Source organism: Leptonychotes weddellii, chromosome 4 (genome assembly GCF_054177405.1).
Source record: "Leptonychotes weddellii isolate Sample4059 chromosome 4, ASM5417740v2, whole genome shotgun sequence".
Taxonomy (NCBI): domain Eukaryota; kingdom Metazoa; phylum Chordata; class Mammalia; order Carnivora; family Phocidae; genus Leptonychotes; species Leptonychotes weddellii.
The window spans coordinates 137,551,312-137,568,967 of NC_138372.1; the positions used below are offsets into that span (position 1 = coordinate 137,551,312).

The 17,656-nt window shown below is 48.4% G+C and overlaps 1 protein-coding gene across 1 annotated transcript in view; it reads left to right on the forward strand.

Moving 5' to 3' along the window:
* VPS13B (vacuolar protein sorting 13 homolog B) overlaps positions 1-17,645 on the forward strand; it is a 743,427-nt gene extending 725,782 nt beyond the window's left edge. Inside the window, exons 56-61 of the mRNA XM_081817134.1 lie at positions 186-362; positions 2,636-2,806; positions 8,944-9,120; positions 11,310-11,412; positions 11,964-12,213; positions 16,047-17,645. Of these exons, the coding sequence (XP_081673260.1) occupies positions 186-362; positions 2,636-2,806; positions 8,944-9,120; positions 11,310-11,412; positions 11,964-12,213; positions 16,047-16,295 (1,127 nt within the window). The 3' untranslated portion in view covers positions 16,296-17,645. The remainder of the gene's footprint in view (positions 1-185; positions 363-2,635; positions 2,807-8,943; positions 9,121-11,309; positions 11,413-11,963; positions 12,214-16,046) is intronic.
* The last annotated feature ends 11 nt before the right edge of the window (positions 17,646-17,656 follow it).

The window sequence follows — 17,656 nt, forward strand, 5'->3', positions numbered from 1 at the left end:
TGAAAGTTTGCCATTTATGAATTCACAGTGAATGAGTTATTTCCCATATTTTGCTCCAGAGGAGCTTATTACATTCTCAATTCCAGTGTGAAAAATGAATTGCAGGGAAAATGGGTCACTTTTCCCAAATGTTGAAAGTGCTGTATTTAAGGTTTCAGTAACCCCTTCCCTTTGGTCCCTCACAGGCTGGGTGGTTGGATCTCTGGAAATCCTCGGCAGCCCCGCGAGTTTGGTGCGAAGCATCGGGAGCGGAATCGCCGACTTCTTTAGGCTTCCGTACGAGGGGCTGACCAGAGGCCCTGGAGCCTTTGTGAGTGGAGTTTCCAGAGGGACGACATCCTTTGTAAAGCACATTTCCAAAGGTAGCTGTTTGGGTTCCTTTTCATAATGCCTCCTTTTCATTCCTTCCCTTATTTTTTATTTTTGAAGAACGCGTTGAAGTTTTCGGTGCGCGAAGTGTGCCTCTACCCTTGTTGGGCCTGGTAGGTTGCAGTGAAATGCTGGATTTGTAACAGAGCTCCCACAGAATGTCTTATGTTTTAAACAGATCACTATTTGCCTGCAGTGTGTGAAAATGTTTCAGAAACTTCAGAATTTTAAACCTCCCATTGGGAAAACAAGGATTGGCTCAACTGTTATTCCATGTGATAAATACAGAAATATTAAAGGTGTGCAGGACTTCTGCTAAACATCAGAAACCCTACACTGTGTTGCCTCATCATTTTTTTTTTTTTTTAATGTAGATACAGTTGTCATAACTTCTGGAAGGATATGGATACATTTTGACATGGAAGCGACCTTGGAGGTAGAACAGCCAGCTCCCGGCTAGCAGGCCACGGCAACAGTGCCATCTTGTGGCCCAGACGGTCCGTCAGGCACGGAAGCCACACTGCTGCCCACATGAAGGGGCATGTTTTCGTTTTATCTGTGTGTGCTTGACGATATTTTGGTCAGGTTGGCAGTGACTCGGGAACTAACAAGGGCCATCTGAGTCCCCTTTTCTTCTCAGCAGGAGGCAGGGAAAATAGGGCAAAGGGCTTCTCCCCCATAAAAGGCTTTTTAATGTCAACAGCGCTGCAACTCTGTGATGAGTGGGCAGGTTATAGAAGTCTCTGGAAGGCTCGAAAGAAGAGGACCTTGAAATATGAGCACCCATCCTCTGTAGAGGGGGGCTGGCAGGAAAACGCAAGAGCATAAGCCGAGTTGTGTAGACAAGGACAGGCCCACTCCCCCAAGCCCCAGCCGTCCGGGAGGCCTGCGAGCTGAGAGCCGAAGGAACTCATGGATGAGTCACTGGTGGATTTCTCACTCCTGACACTCGAATCTTTGTGGTTCTGTTGTTTTTATTTTCAAATAAGACACCCAACACCTGTTAAATTGAACCCCATGGTAATTTTAGCATAGTGACTCACTGAATGTTTTTTTACACTTGTTCTCTCCTTCTCTTAGCAAAAATCTGTTTCGTTTTTTGGTGTCTGTGGGTACGCATGGACTTTTTCTTTTTAGATTGCTGGTAAAGATGCAGCTGCAAAAATGCCGTCTTCTGTGTTTTCTTGGAACTAGGTGTCCACTACCGGAGGAGTTCATTGGTCAGTTTCAGGATCTGTCCATTGATGTCTTTCAGTCTTGCTTCACTGAGATCTCTGCAGACTTGCTAGAGGGGTTGGGGACTGTTTTGAGCAAGATGCTGAGATAGCCTTTCTTAGGAAAACCAGACAAAATCATGGCTTTCACATGATTTATTCCCTCACTTTTTTCAGCTCACATCCTGAGAATCAAAACTGCACGTCTTGGGGCGCCTGGGTGGCTCAGTCGTTAGGCGTCTGCCTTCGGCTCGGGTCGTGATCCCGGGGTCCTGGGATCGAGTCCCGCATGGGGCCCCTGCTCGGCGGGAAACCTGCTTCTCCCTCTCCCACTCCCCCTGCTTGTGTTCCCTCTCTCGCTGTGTCTCTCTGTGTCAAATAAATAAATAAAATCTAAAAAAAAAAAAAAAAAAAAAACCCTCCACGTCTTGACTGTGGCCCAATCATTAGTTCCTCAGAATGTCAAATGATAAAGTTTAGTGTTGCCCTTGGCTCTAAGGAGGGAATACATTTTATTCCTAAGTAGAAATGTTTCTTTACAGTAACCTTAACCTTTAAAATCAAAACAAAATTTAACCTTCAACACTGGGCCTCAAGGAGGAGTTCAAAACTCTGTTAGCCAAGACTTGAGGATCCCACGAGAGTGGATGGTAGTTTCGTCAAACTCCGGGCATTTTTCTGGCAACAGAGATTCTCGTCCTACCCCTTTTGAGGTGTGCCATCACCCTTATAAGCAAGTGTTGTTAATCTTTGCCTCGTTTTTTTAAAGATTTAAGTTTTAGTAACCTCTACACCCAACCTGGGGCTCAAACTCACAACCCTGAGATCAAGAGCCGCATGCTCCACCGAGTGCGCCAGCCAGGCGCGCCTTCACCTCCTTTCCTGAAGGCTGTTGCTTCAAGGGCCCAGAGGAAGCCCCCATCACTAACCGCCTGGGCATGTCCAGGAGGCACAGATGTGCCTTCACTGCCCCCCCCTCCCCGGGGACCACTCGCGGGGGCTCCACGGGATAGGCGACCAGAAGGCCAACCCATGTGCTCTTGTGCCCTCAGGTACCCTCACCTCCATCACCAACCTGGCCACAAGCCTGGCGCGGAACATGGACCGCCTCTCGCTAGACGAGGAGCACTACAACCGGCAGGAGGAGTGGCGGCGGCAGCTCCCCGAGAGCCTGGGCGAGGGGCTCCGGCAGGGCCTGTCCCGGCTGGGCATCAGCCTGCTCGGTAAGGGGCTGTGGGGGACCCGCGCTGGATGGGTTGGGGGGTGAGTTGTGAAGTTTACATCCTTTCTGCAGACAAGGCTGAGGCCCGGGTGCGGGGGGGCGCGGTGAGGCGCTCACTCTGCTTCCCACCCTGCATCCGTGAGGCGCTGGCACGGGGCCTCCAGCCCAGAGCCCTTACGCAGCTGTGAGGGGCCATCGCAGGCCCTGCCCGGTGGGGGGCCCACTTGCACAAATGCCCACGCCCCGCCCTCCCTTGCGTCCGGTATAAACCCCATCCGCCCTCAGGGTGGCTCCCCGAGAGAGCGTCGTGAGGCGCCCTGCGCGTGGGGGCGTCTACACAAGGACAGCAGCCCAGGCCGTTCACTGCTGAAAGTGAGCAACGGGCCGGCCTTCTGAGGCCCCGTCTCCTGCCCAGCCAGATACTGCGGACGCTCGCCTTTGTTTGAGAAGCGCTTGGGCAACGTGCAAATGTCATGTAAACTTCAGTGAGGAGCCCACTTTCGCCTTCTATTTTTCCAAGAGTGCCGGCTCAGCCTGACTCAGAGTAATTACCGTTTGTCAAGCAGCCAGATGGTATAGTCAGAAGGGAAGATTGCTGTGGATATTTCCAAATACTACAAATGTTCGAAAAATAAGTTGCTTTGGAAAACTCTATAAAAAGGAAGCTTCAGAGCTGAGATTTTGCAGAGCAGGATTTTCAAGGGTATCTTTTGTTTATTTGTTTGCAAAGGAATTTAAAACTGTATTGCTTGGCAGCCGGCCTGCTGCGCATCGCATCGGAAGAAGCGCGCATCTCCCAGAGATCAAAGTGCCCCGAAGCAGGGAGAGCAGAGGTCAGAAAAGATGAGCTTGAAAGGATTTGTCCTCTCTCCAGTGTGCAGTTCTAGCCACAGCCCTCAACTCACAGCACAGCCAGCTGAGGCTCTGGGAGGAAGTAGTAAGATGTTACAAGGTCAGGTTAAGTTACTAGAAATTGTTTTAAGTCATAACATTCTGTGGTGATGCATGGAAACTGGGAGCTTATGACCTGGGATGGAACTGCAGGGTAAAGGAGGGCTCCAGAAGGCCAGGGGATGGCGTGGGAGTGGACCACATTCCAGAGGAGCCAGCAGACCCAGGCTAGGGTGTCCAGGTCCTTTTTTTGTGCCCTCAGGTATGTTCTTACGTTCTCTAAACCTGGGTTTCTCCTTTGTAAATTGGGGCTGGTAGTAACATTATGAGAGGTAATAGTAGAGGTCCGCCATGGGCCAGGCATAGGGTCTGTGTTTGGTAAACAGCACCGCTCATGCCGTGCCCTCTACTCCGGGCAGAAGAGCTTCCATCCCTCCATGCAAGCTCCTTTTGGAGTTGACAGGTGCTCAGCAGAGGAGACCTGAGCTGGCTGGCCTGTGGCCATGTCCATTCCAACCAGTCTGTTCTCTTCCCACCCACAGACACCCCCACCCACCACCCGGTCGTCACTGTATAAACTTGTGCCTGAGGGTAGAAATCATCCATTACAGGAGGAGCCATGATCCTCCCTTTGTGGTGTCACACTTTTTAATATGGCGCCTGTTGTTGACCAGGCTGGAAAGTCCTAAAACTTTGATCTCTGCCGTAGTCACGTCTCATACATCCTCATCCATGCAAGGGAGTCATTTCGTCTGTCTGCAGAACCTCAGTGGGCTCGCAGTCTTTCTGCCATTCTGGTCATCTCCAAAAACTCAGGAGTTCTGTTGGTGACATAAATCCCTCCTGTGTGTGCAGTGACCTCACCCGCAACCTGTGGCCTGAGCCCGGGCCCCCAGGAGCGCGGCCTCCAGCAGCGCGCCCTGAGCTGCGTGCCCGCTGCTGTGCTCCTCAGACGGGTTAGGTCGCAGTGGGCGTCTCAGAGCTGGCTCCAGCCAGCTTCCTTCCCTCTCGGAACGCTCTGTGTCCCACTTTATCCCTGGCTCATCTCAAAACGTCCCGTCGCGGAACTACTTGATGTGTGGCAGGAAGACGAGAGGAGGAGCAGGACCAATCAAGTCCCCTCACTTGGGAAAGCCTACGTTTATCACCGTTTAATTTATCCCCAGAAATGGTGTTTAAAACCACTAAATGCAATTAAGTGTCTGAATGACGTTAGTGCTATTATCCTATTGTTTGAAACCCATGTTCAGTGAAATCAAAATATTACTTCCTCAGTTTCTTCCTCTATGAGAAACACTAACAACCCAGGTAGTAAAAATGTATTTAGAGAACACTTGAGCGTTGACAGAGCGTTTTCATGTGTGTCATCTTATTTGATCTACAAACCCAGGCATGGATGTGAGGTGAAGTGACTTGCCCAGGTCAGACCTCCACCAGGACAAGAGCCTGGGCCTTTCCTCCTGTCACGCACCCTGGAGGGCTCCCAGCCTGGAAACAATCAGGCTGTGGGGAGACTGAACAATTCAAAGTTCCAGGGTAGGAAAAACACATTTCCCCCAAATGTTTATGGGTCTGGTGGGCCTTCTTGCCTCTGTTTTGCCCTCATGGGGACACCGTGGAGTGTTAGGAGGTACTCGAAAAATCAAAGGGAGTCTTTAGCTGCCCTGCCCAGCCACATCGCCTCAAGTCAGCAAGGAAGTGTCGGCTGGCCGAGGCTCTTGGATGAGCCTCCCCCACAGTTTTGAGCAAACAGTGGCTCTGGGGAACATTCTGTTTAGCCTGCAAACTTGGTAATAAGGTTTTGCCACATTTACCAGATCCGTTCCCCAGACACCCCCTTTCCTCCCGCACCCTGGAGTCTGTGCTGAGCGAGGATGGGAGCTCCGTGCCACTGTCGTACTCCATGTTCCCTCCCCAGACGTGACTTCTCTGTCACGACTACCACAGGCAGGATATCCGAGCTCACCTCCCTGATCCCCTTCTTTCTGGGCCGCTGCCTGATGGGTGAAGCAGTGCTAGGCTCCCCAGCAGCCACACCCTCCGTCTCCACGGCCACTCTTGGTAATGCCACGTGGAATCCCAACAAATTAGGCCTCTACCAGGTGCATCAGGACGTTTTCCCTGGAGTGAGGGAGGGAGCGAGCGAGCCATGCACCGCAGACTGGCTGCGGCTAGTGGGGGGGTTAGGAATAACAGAAATGCTTCCTTCTCAGTGAATTAATCTGTTCTGGTCGAAAAAGGCTAGCCTCAAGGTGGGATACTTAATATACTCTGTGGGTAGGTCTCGCTGGTCTCTGAAGTGGTGAGCTGTAGTATCCTGGCTTAGGCCTGTGCCTCCGCTGTCGTGATTTAAGAAAAAAAAAAAAAGTGTCCAAAATAAAATTACAGTGTGTGGTGAGGGCAGCACCAAAGTAGCCACAGAGGAACCTTCATAGGTCGGTAAGCCAGTGTTTTCTGCCCGAGGCTGGGGAGCTAGTCACGGAAGAGGTGAGGGAGGGCCCTTCCGGTTCCCTTGCCCAACAAAGAAAGCCCTCCTCCTCCAACTAGAGGGGAGCGAGGGAAGTACCCCCCAATTTCTGCCTCGCCCAGCGCGCTGAGTCCACGGAAACTCCCCTCCGTCCAGGCGCGCTCCCTTCCTCTCTCCCTTCATCACATCACAGCCGTCTCCATGTGGCCGCCCACCCTGTGGGCCGGATGCCAAGAGACAAGTTTGGGAATCAGTTCCCACCACTTAGAAGAGCCTCAGAGCAGAGCTCGAGTACATGACAGTAAATAATTTACCGGTTGTGGGATTTAGCTGGATTAGACTTAACAAGAGAGCCTTCTGAAGCCCTACGAGAACCTGCCTCTCTCCAGGCACGGCTGCTGGTCTCTCACGGCCTCTCTGGTCTCCAGCTCGCACCTGGTGACCAGTGAGGTGTTGGTGTGTGTGACAGGCTTTCCCCCTGCGGGGTCTGGTGCTGGGCGAGGGCATGTGATCTGATAGCTCCTTCTCTACCTCTCAGAATCTAACACCTTGTCATGAGGCTCAGATTTTCCACTCTCTGGGCTGCCCAAATAGTTTATCTAGCAAAGCCGCAGTAACTGAGCCTTCAGTGTGGCCGGTGGCTGGAGAAAGTAGAAGATCAAAGGGGAGTTTCACTGTGATACCTGTTTGCGCTTGGGTAGCAGTTAGAAGTTAGAGCCCGGTGTGGGCACTCATGGTTATCAAGGCTCCATGTTCCTTGTACGGGGTAGCCCTGGCACATTAAAGGGACGTGGGAGAGTCTCAGTGAAGTAACCACCTGCCCCCCGACTCAATTTTAATAGTCTTAATGGAGATCTGCACTTGAGAAAAGGCCTTTCTTAAATAATTTAATCTGTTGGTGAATTTGTAATTATTTACCTCGCTTTTCCTACGAACTTAAGCATGGAGACCTTTCAAAGAAATCAGATAATGACGTCACAAAAGCTGTGTTCTCTGATTCGAAGTTGTTCACTTTGAACTCTGCCGTGAGATGATTCAAAGAGCAGACCCCCTGGCTCTTGCCTGCGCTGTGTGGCCACCACCCGCATTACACTTCCCAGCTGCTCTGCCTCCTGACCTCGTGGACGGACAGCAGGGTCCTCCGACTCAAACAGGAGGCGAGCCCCCAGCCCGAGTGCCAGGATGGGGTGTGTTGAGGGCCCTGAAGCAGTGATCCCTCAGCCCTCCACAGCCAGGGTGGCTGGGGCCAGCTTCCTCTGCCTCCCCAGTCAGTCCTTTAGAACCTTTGGGAAGCGTTGGTCTAGGCTGAGAAACAGACCTGTCGCCTCGGGTCATTCTTAATCTGCCAATACATAAATTTAAATGGCTCTGTCCAAATTCTGAGGAACGGAATCTATGAAGAACATTCCCTTTACAATTGACCTGAAGGAACCGGCCTTGGTTTTACTGGATTTTGTTCAGGGGAATATTACTTGAAATTAGCAGGTCATTAACGGAGACCTGGAAATCTCCATTTACCCAAGGGACTTTGAATTAGTGGCATTTGGCATAATGGGATTTGACATGTACTAAAATTTCTACCAGGGGGACTGTGCATTTTCCATTAATCCTAGCAGGTTTGACTTGAAAACAGAAAATTCTGTCAAGAACTGTAATGAAATTTTTACCGCTTACTGAGCTAGAGAATCTTCCACTCCATCGCTGAAAGAAAAAAAAAAAAAAATCGGCACTGGCCAGGCCTTTACTAGATATCCTCACGGGCCCCTCGGAGTAAGGGGAGTAAGGAGGAGGGACCCGCAGGAGGCTGAGGGACTCCCCCGCCAGCTTGGTACCTGACCCGGCTGCCCTCCGGGAAAACCATTAGAGCGGAGTAGTGAGAGCAGAGTTTTGTAGCTGTTCTCAAGTGAAGAGTAAGTAGCCAAACCTCAATTGAAATGCGAAGGAAGCAAGTGTTTCTAAGACTGGCAAAAGGAAGAGCCTGTCTTAGAAACAGGATCAGTGAATAGCTTGGTGGTGAAGAGCTGGGCTGGGACTCTGCCTCTCTAGACTCAAATCCTGGCTCAAGCACAAGACAGCTGTGCGACCTTGGGGCAAAACTCCTTAACCTCTCTGTGCTCACCGGCCTTATCTAGGAGCTAAGGATAAAAACCAGGTCTGACTCCTAGGATTATGAGGATTAATGGTATCATACAAGTAACACTCTAGATATAGTCCCCAGCACATAGTAAGCACTCAAAATAGATTAGCTGTTATAAAAATAATTGCATTATCAACAATTACTTTTATACATTAATATATTAAGATTATTAAAGAATTGTTCCTATCATTATTAAAAGGGAGAACAGGGAAAGGGGATGGCATGGCCTCTTCCAGTTTCTTCATGCTCCTAATTTGGTGAAAATTGATTAGGCTGAGCAAGCTTGCCCCCTCCTGAGCAATTGTTAGCTCTCTTCCCTAAACCGTGTTGCGTGGTTTCTGCACAAAGGCATGTGAGTGTCACTTTGGAATAGTCTGACACGTTTATTAAATTCTGAACTGAACTTCACAGATCCTCACTGTGATGGACCAAACCCAGTCTGAACATTGTGTTTTGATGAAGATCATAAATGTCTTAGTGCCCAGTGAACTTACGTAATAGGTAAATAAATGTAGAGTAAAGAACTTTATAATGAGGGTAGGTTTGCATTTTCAATCCAAATAAAACTGTTCTGGATTGACAGTTTTCACCTTCTCAGGATTTTAAGCCTCAGGCCTCACGAGGGGCTTTTGCTGTTTTTCAGGTGCAATTGCCGGCATAGTCGATCAGCCCATGCAGAACTTCCAGAGAACATCGGAGGCTCATGCTTCAGCAGGACACAAGGCCAAGGGTGTCATCTCAGGCGTGGGGAAAGGAATCATGGGGGTGTTCACAAAGCCCATCGGAGGGGCCGCTGAGCTCGTGTCACAGACTGGCTATGGTAAGTCTCGGGGCACCTGCCAGGCCGGCTCAGACATTACCGACTAACGTGCGTTATTATACCAAGGACTCCAAGATAATCTAGGCCTTCACATGGCAAAGCAGTGAAAAATAAAATGGATAAATCTATAAAAAGATAAATAGCTTTCTTTCTCATCTCCTTATGCTTATTTATGGAAAGAGTAGACTCGTACTACTAATAATTATAATAATTATAGACCCAAGAAACCAATTAGCAACTTCACTAGCTTTATCTCACAGAATCTTTTTACAGTTCGTCTAATAAAATAGACTTTAATTAAAGATCACTTCTCGGCCTTTTGGCTAAGATCAAGTGTAAAATAGACTTAATGAGAAGTAACGAGTTAGAGACAATTGAGAGCAATATGTAGAAAATACTGAAGCAGAGAACAGGATTACTACTTTGGTGACCAGTTGGAAAGGAGAAATAGGTTACAAGGCAGGAAGATGTCTGTGACGTGTGTGTATTTGGAGAATGAGAAAGAGGAGCGTGCACGCCGACGCCCACAGAGCCTCGAGTTTGCAGACTCGGTGCTGTCGCCCCTGAGCCGAGTTCCGGGCCACCGGCAGCAAAGGCCCATGATCTACAACTGAGACCCCTTCCCCAAGCAGACAGCTGGGCCGGTGGCACCCCCGGGACTGGACGGTGGTGTGCTGGGGCCTCTCCCGCACTCGCGCGTGCCCTCGGGGGTGCCGGGGGCGTATGAAAGCAAGCACCTCCTCCCATGCTTCTTTTCCGCCTTCTTGGCAGACAGAGCACGCTTAAGTGACTTCATAGACCGGTGACTCGGATTGTTACCTTTTTACCTAAAATCGGCGTCCTCGCTTTGGTCAGGAAGCGGGCTGCCTAGCTACCATCACAGGCTACGGGCGGGCTCCCGCCTTTGTCAGACAGGCGAGCAGTCTGCATCTGGCCGTAAAGCCTGAGGGGTCCGTCTCACCGCAGGCATCCCGCCCCTCGGGAGAGCTGACAAGAGGCGGCCAGATCAGGGCATAAAAACTGTGTCTGAAAGGGAGAGAGTGGGGGACGAATGCCCACACTCAGGCAGCCATCCGGAGGGTTCCTCTGAGAGACCACACAGACGCAAACATGTGTTCCTCTTCGCTTTCCCCCCTCGCCGCCTCCCTCCCCATTTCTCTCCAGCTCTCCTTCTGTGAATGACGTTTTCACTCACAGGGAAGCGGACAAACAGAACCACTGCCCCCCCGTCAGTGGGCCCAGGCCAGCTCCCCCTTATCAAAGGCGTACGCACCCATAAAAACAGTATTCCTGTTGCCGTAGACCCAGTGGGGTGAAGTCCACCCAGACTTACTTCATGCATCGAGACCTTTGGTGTTGAGAATGCCATTGTCCTCACCTCGCCTTTCCCAGGGCTGAGGATCTCCCCCTCAGGGAGGAGCATCTCAGAACAGAGCTTCACATGGCCGTGTTGCTTTCCATCATTCTTGTAAAACTTTTATTACTGCACTGAAGGTTTTACAAACCACTAACTCTTAGTCTAATGACTGTGCCTCGTTCATAAACATTTACGAGCCCTCAGAAAGCACACATGCGGTACCATCTTTGGTTCTGGAGAGTCTCCTTAGAGGCCTGCATGACCGCTGCTGGGTGCCCGCGTTCGGTGAAGCACCGGGGAGAGCGTGTAATAAACCCCAAGAGTGCTCATAAATGTATGTGGCTTCATGTTTAACAGCTGGCTTAAGTCACTTAAATACTGTATCTAGGCAAACCATGTGCCTTTGTGTGCATCTCTCTGTGTGTTGTTTTTTATGCGCCCAGCCACAGCACAGATACACAAGTATTGTAACATGAAGCAAGGAAGTCAACTAACAATCATGACTTTTTTTTATCACAGAAATTGTAACAGTGTGGGAGCTATTGCTCAGGACTGATTACTTCCAGGAGCATTATGCTTCCATTAATTGCCAGTCCAGTCGATGCTTGGACTGTAGTTCATTCACTTTGCAGTTTGCAGCTAACGTAAGATCACCAGAGTTAAGAGCATTGCAGTGTTTGGTGATTATCTGTACACTTGCTTCCAAGGATTTGACATCATTTTGGATCCTACTGTAGCGCTTTATGGATGGCTGTAACAGATGACATCACTGCAGCATGGAACTGGTTTCCAGAAAACAACTAGTAAAACTCCCTTACTTCTCTTACCACAGGTATTTTACACGGAGCTGGACTTTCTCAGCTTCCCAAACAGCGCTATCAGCCAAGTGATCTACATGCTGACCAGGCTCCCAATAGCCACGTCAAATATGTCTGGTAAAATTATCTATAGACACCCGTTCAACTGCACATGGTTGTTAAGGGGCCTGCTTTGCTCTCAAGCTAACGGGTCCTGCTTCCAGGGGAGCCCAAGACGGCGTTCGGCAGCTCAGGCAGCACAGGGGCGTCCTCGGGCCCGGCAGAGGCTGCCGTCCCCAGACGTGGGGCTGGCCACAGAACTCCCGGCCTCTCGCACACCACTCGGGAGGCTGCACACTGAGGAGCCCACGCCGTGTGAGGGGACCGGGGATTCCCTAGAGAACCAGCCTTCTCGTGGGTGGGTTGGGGGGGTGGGCGTTTCTATTGGGAAGAAAAGGAGCCAAGGGAAATCTTTGTCGCCAGGAGGAGCTGGGTTCCGTTAACCAGAATCAGTTTGAGAATTAAAGTGACAATTATATTTCAAGCTAAAATTAATAATCAGCTTGGTGAGAGCCCTTTGCCTTTGGGGAACCGGTGTGAGAATGGCCCAGCCCTTGGTACAGTGAGTACTGGTATATGACCATCTTTTCCAAACTGACTTCTCGCCTCACTTTTCTCCTTTGAAACAGGAAAATGCTTCAGTCTCTGGGCAGACCAGAAGTGCACATGGCCCTGGATGTAGTTCTGGTGAGGGGCTCAGGCCAGGAGCACGAAGGGTGCTTGCTGCTGACCTCGGAAGTGCTCTTTGTGGTGAGCGTCAGCGAGGACACACAGCAGCAGGCCTTCCCCATCACAGAGATCGACTGTGCCCAGGACAGCAAGCAAAGCAACCTGCTCACCGTGCAGCTCAAGCAGCCAAGAGTGGCCTGTGATGTGGAGGTACATTTCCGAGAACTGTGTGACTGTGTGGCCAACTGCCGGGGAATTTGAGCTGCGGGCTGAGCGCTGGCAAGCAGGCGTATGAGCCTGCAGCCTCTGGCGTGGCTGCTGGGGAGTAGGAGGGCTGTCCGAGGAAGCAGCGTGAAGGGGGCATGGGAGCCAACGCAGGACGTTGGGAAGCCCCAACCCGGGTGAGTGTGGGAGCCTTTCATAGGGGAGCCCAGCAGTAGGCCAGATGGGCTCAAGGCTGGGGTTGAGCTACTGTATGAGCTGAACAAGGCTTGGTTGTCATGGGGCAGGGGCGCTGGAGTAGACAGGCCAACGGAGCTCCAGCACCAACAGGTCTGTACAAGAGGGCCAGGGCCGGGGCGGCAATTCCGTGCTTCTGCCCCACCAAGCAGGCACGAGTCTGCTGTAGCGGGCTGGAGATACAGGAGAGGGCCGCTGCAGCAGTGAGGGTATCATGAAACGATGGGCAGCCAGCAGGCCAGACCTTCGTAAGCTCGCAAACCAGGAGGTCTCACTCACCCCCTCCCCCATTTCCACCCCGAGACTTCATGGGTCAAAATTTCGTGCAGAAATCTCTTTCCTTCTACTGCTCTGTCTTCTGTTTGGCTCTGGGTTCTCTTTCCCACAGGACAGATTCCCATCCCTTAAGTACTGTGGGGTACCTCCCAAGGATGCTCCTTTGGATCTTGGGGCAGCTCTCTGATAGCTTCTGTGGCCACACATAAGTTGCTGAGGAATGGATGCTCTGTCCAGGGTCAGAGGTGAGCCCTGACAAGAGTGGCACCAGGTTCCTACAGTCCAGCACAGGGTGAGCAGGTGCACCCAGTGGAAAATGGCTGTCCGCCCCTGCCTCCCTGCTGCCTGCCTGATCCATAGGGGCTTTAAGAGTTGACCTAAGAAACAGACATCTTTTTCCACCCAGCAAGACGAGTGTAAGTCAGTGGCAAGCTGGAGCCTGCTGGTCCTAACCCGGGGCCTCAGTGGCCCCAGCAAAGGACAGCAAACCTGCCTCTAGCAGGTCCTGCCCAATTCATTATCTCCTCCTTGGTATGGGAGCCTGTGTTTCCCTCGCACCACTGTTTGGGTAAAATTATCTGAGAAGATGGAAGGCAGCCAACCACAACAACTCTGAGATTTCTCTAGCTTCTTGGATCCTAATCAGTCAGGCTTTAAGCTGAGGCTTGGCACTAGGCGTACATTGCTGCCTCGAGTTGATGACTTTCTGGGAATAAACAGAGGTCAGATGTCCAGGCTGACTTTAGATCTGCCAAAATCTTCTGATCCAATTGACAATAAAGCAGCAGTGATCTGGCTACAGGATTTGGCAGGGGATAGTATCATTATCTTCAAGTCCTTGGTCCTTAACGAGAAACTTCCAAGGCCCTAAGGAATATCTAGGACCATCATTATTCCTTAGCTGCTCGGGAAATATTTCGTATCTTAAGCCGAGACTGGAGATTCAGCTTTTGCTGTTAAAACTGTCTTTACTGTCTTCAACTGTGATCCTTCTCTCTTTGGCTTTTTTCTTTGAGGAGGGTACTGTGGGGAATTATCACAGCTGGAAAGGAACAGACCTACTTCTCTAGGGGTTAATGAGATGATAGCTGGAGTCACCACTCCTAGAAGTTGCCAAGGTTGAGACCATGGAATCACGGAGTTAGACGCAGCAGCAGCACGGACACGCTGGACACCGTGCTCAACACTGGTTCTCCATCGGAACTCAAGGATAACGGGGGTCTAGGATTAAGGGGTGGCTACAGAAGAGGCAGGAAAAGATGACTGAGAGCAGGAATACTGCAGGGCAGCACCTGGCACGGGACAGGAAAGTGGGTATCCAGTATGCCTTCAGCCCCCAAATTCCGCTTTCTCTGGAATCTATCCCAATTTACCTCTCCCCTGAGCTCCTCCTAGGAATCAGGAAATAACTGTCCCCCCCCCCACCCCTCCTATGTCCAAACCCTAGCCCCTCCCCCACTCACCCCAAAAGAGACCCAAACTATAGAAAAAAATGCTTTCTTTTCTGAGACCGTACACCCTTCCTTAGGAGTGCTGTAATCCAGTGTTTGCAAAATGGGGAGGGGGGGTGTCACTCAGCAGGGCTGCTTGACATAGTTAATCTTCCTCAGTTGCCATACTCGTGTCAGTCCCTACCCGTCACATGCCAACCTGATGCACAGATGTAAAGCTGGGTTAAGAACCCTACCTGCTGTCTTCCAGGGAAAACTAGGAACAGTATTTTAAGATCTTTATATAAAATGGCTTTTCTGTTTTTTTGCTTTAGATGCTAGGAAACACAGCTCCTTTGAATTTTGGAAGGAATTAATTTGTAGATGACATCATTCAGTATATTGAAATGTGGCAGGATTCACATTTTTTAAATCAGCATTTGCTTTTCTTGGTTAAATGCAGCCGTTTTTAGGGTAATAATTGCTTAATATGCCTGGCACATTACTGAAATCCCTTATGAGAGAGGCTCAAAATGAGTCAGAAGGTCAATTTATTCCTTGGCCAGGTTCCTTTCACAGCACGGGTTTTCCTGTGCTGCTGTTCAGGAGGAGCAATTAAGACTTTCTGTGTATTCAAAGCTTTCCAGCTGAATTCTGACCCCGTCAAATGATATCAGAGCTCTGGCTTGTGCCTGGTGGTACACAGCTTTCATCTGTCAGCGAAACTTTGGGGGCTTTTCTTTTCTGTCCCAAGCTCAAAAATTCGAGATCCAAACTCTACTGGATGCCCTACTTACTTCTCTGGCATCCCCTTTACTCCTTACCATCCCACTGGCTTTGTGCAGCTTTTAAGACACCCTTGCCTGCACTGTTTCCATGCCCTACACAGAAACCTAGAAATTCTTTACATTACTCAACTACTTTGAGAACTCAAAAGCCCTTGTTAAAATGTTTTTAATTCTTCCAGAGTGGTCTTGCCAACATTTGGTAGGTACAAACCACAGAAAGGTCAGTGGCTACCTAATTCCCACAGATCAGTGGCTTACACTGGAAACTTCCCAGTCCACATGATCTACACACTAGATAGCTACAGAATTTCAGGGTGGGAAGAATTTATAGCTCCAACTGCCTTTGATGGGTGCTTTCTCAGAAAATCGCACTTAAGAACTTAGGTAGTATATCTCAGTTCCCCTATTTGAGTTCCACTGAAGATGAGCCAGACTTTTATGAACCATAAATGTACTTTGCATCCTCCCTTTTTTTCCATAAAAATTTCCCCTTCCTCTGCCCAGGTTTTTTATTTTCTCTGGCTTTAAATCCTAGTGTTTATAAAAACAGAAAATGTTACAGTTCAAAAGGTATTTATTTTTTTTAATGCTCTGTCCAAAGCCACTGGTTTGAAAAGAGATGCTCTTCTCCACATTTTTTTTCTGTCAAACTGAAGAGGTTCAAGGAGACAGGCAAACAGAATTTTATTTCAGGGTGAGAGTTTAATGTAGATTCAAGCAGAGAAAAGACACTTCTCTTCTTTATTGCTGAGCTCGTTAGTAAAGAGCAGTGAGAGATGTTTAATAGTTAATGAGTAAAATGTTACCAAATTGTCAACTTCAGACATGGGAATTTTACACACCAAATGCTTATTCAAAGGAGGTTGTCCTAACAGTCTCCTGCAGAGCTTCTGTTGTACTCCTAAAAGTGCAGTTACTGCCACAGCTCAGAGGAAAAATAAAAAGCACTGTTTGGGACAAAATGGCTTTATTAGAGTACCTAAAGGCATAATGTGTAGATGTATCAAGGCAAAAACAGAAGGAATAATTTGTCATGGAAGTGCCATTGTGAGGGTTTGGCAACTAAAGACTCTTTATTTTTGGATCCCAGGTGGATGGAATCCGGGAGAGACTGTCAGAGCAACAGTACAACAGACTTGTGGACTACATCACAAAGACATCTTGTCACCTGGCCCCCAGCTGCTCTTTCATGCAGACCCCATGCCCGGTGGTGGCTGTGGAACCTCTCCCCTCCACTGTGAAAACATACCATTATATGGTTGATCCACATTTTGCTCAAGTGTTCATTAGTAAATTTACCATGGTGAAAAATAAAGCCCTGAGGAAAGGGTTCCCTTGAGTCCCCTCTGAGGTGTTGTTGATCCCTGCTTGTGCAATTTATTCTTCTTGAAAAAGAAACCTAACTAGCCCTAACAACATCTAATATGGACACAAAGCCAATACTTTAATTATAGGTAATTTTCCAGCCTCTAATTCAGATTCTTCTCCCTAAAACTAAGAAAATACCTTAAAATGCAATGATAAAAAACTTGTTCCTTTCCGATTTGGAGACAGTGATTAAAAGAATCTCTATGTTGTCATCTCATCATACATAAGTTCTACCTTTTGCTCTCTAATGGTATTTGCTAAAATGTTTACTATAATTAAGATCTGTTAACTCTGCTCTGACAAAAAATGTGGTCAGGCCTTAGAATGGAGAGACTGGTTAAAACTTCATTCCCAACTGCATCTGTTTCTAGGCCGAGACATTGTCTTTGCCTAATACCCTTGTCTGCAAACCTTTGGAATCTTTAAATGCTTAGGAATTTGTCAATGTAAATTTATTACTTAAATGTGATGCTCTTCTTTAAGTGAAACCTGCTATGTATATTTCTACTTTAAAGCCTGCAGGTTACTGAAATTTACAAGACATTCTCATGATGGTCCCGGTACACTGTAGAAAAAATGTTTCACCAGTTTATCTTTTAGCAAGCAAGCTTATGTGTCTACCAATGAAAACAGACCCAAAGGGCTCAGGTGAGTTTCTCTAGTTCTGTAAAGAAAACCTACTACTAGGAATTCCCTATGACACTCTCTTGTGGAAAGGGTTTAGCAGAAGGATATTCATACTGCCCTGGAGTACTGCAGGGGAGTCAGGAACCCCAATGTTAACCTTAACAGTGAACCAATCCAAACAGTTTATTCTGAATTGCTCAAACACAAAATATTCCCAATGTCTGATATTATTTTTGCATTTAAGGATAGGTTTTTATCAAGATCTTGGGTCACCAGCTATCATCTTTAATATTCAGTAAAAATCTCACTCTGATTAAAACACATTTTTACTGATTACATCCAGACTTGGGTCTACAATCTATTATGTACAATTGTGAGATGCTAAGAAAATTCAATTTCAAATGGCCACTAATTTTTAATCAAGTCTCACTTGTCATCAGGGATGAGAAGTCACTGCGTAATTGTTTCTAGAAAGCAAGACCATTAATGAACAATTCAGGCTAAATATGAAAAACTGATTCTTCCATTAGTTTGTTGTGTCACACTCATTTAGGAAAAAGTGACAGCTTCGCCAACCTCGAGTAACTATTTTTAAGAATGTAAATATGTATTAATTATTATCTTTTATGGTCATTTTGCATACTACTTCTAAGAATTGTAATATAAATTGTTGAAAATAAAAGGAATCCTTGAATTACTGACCAC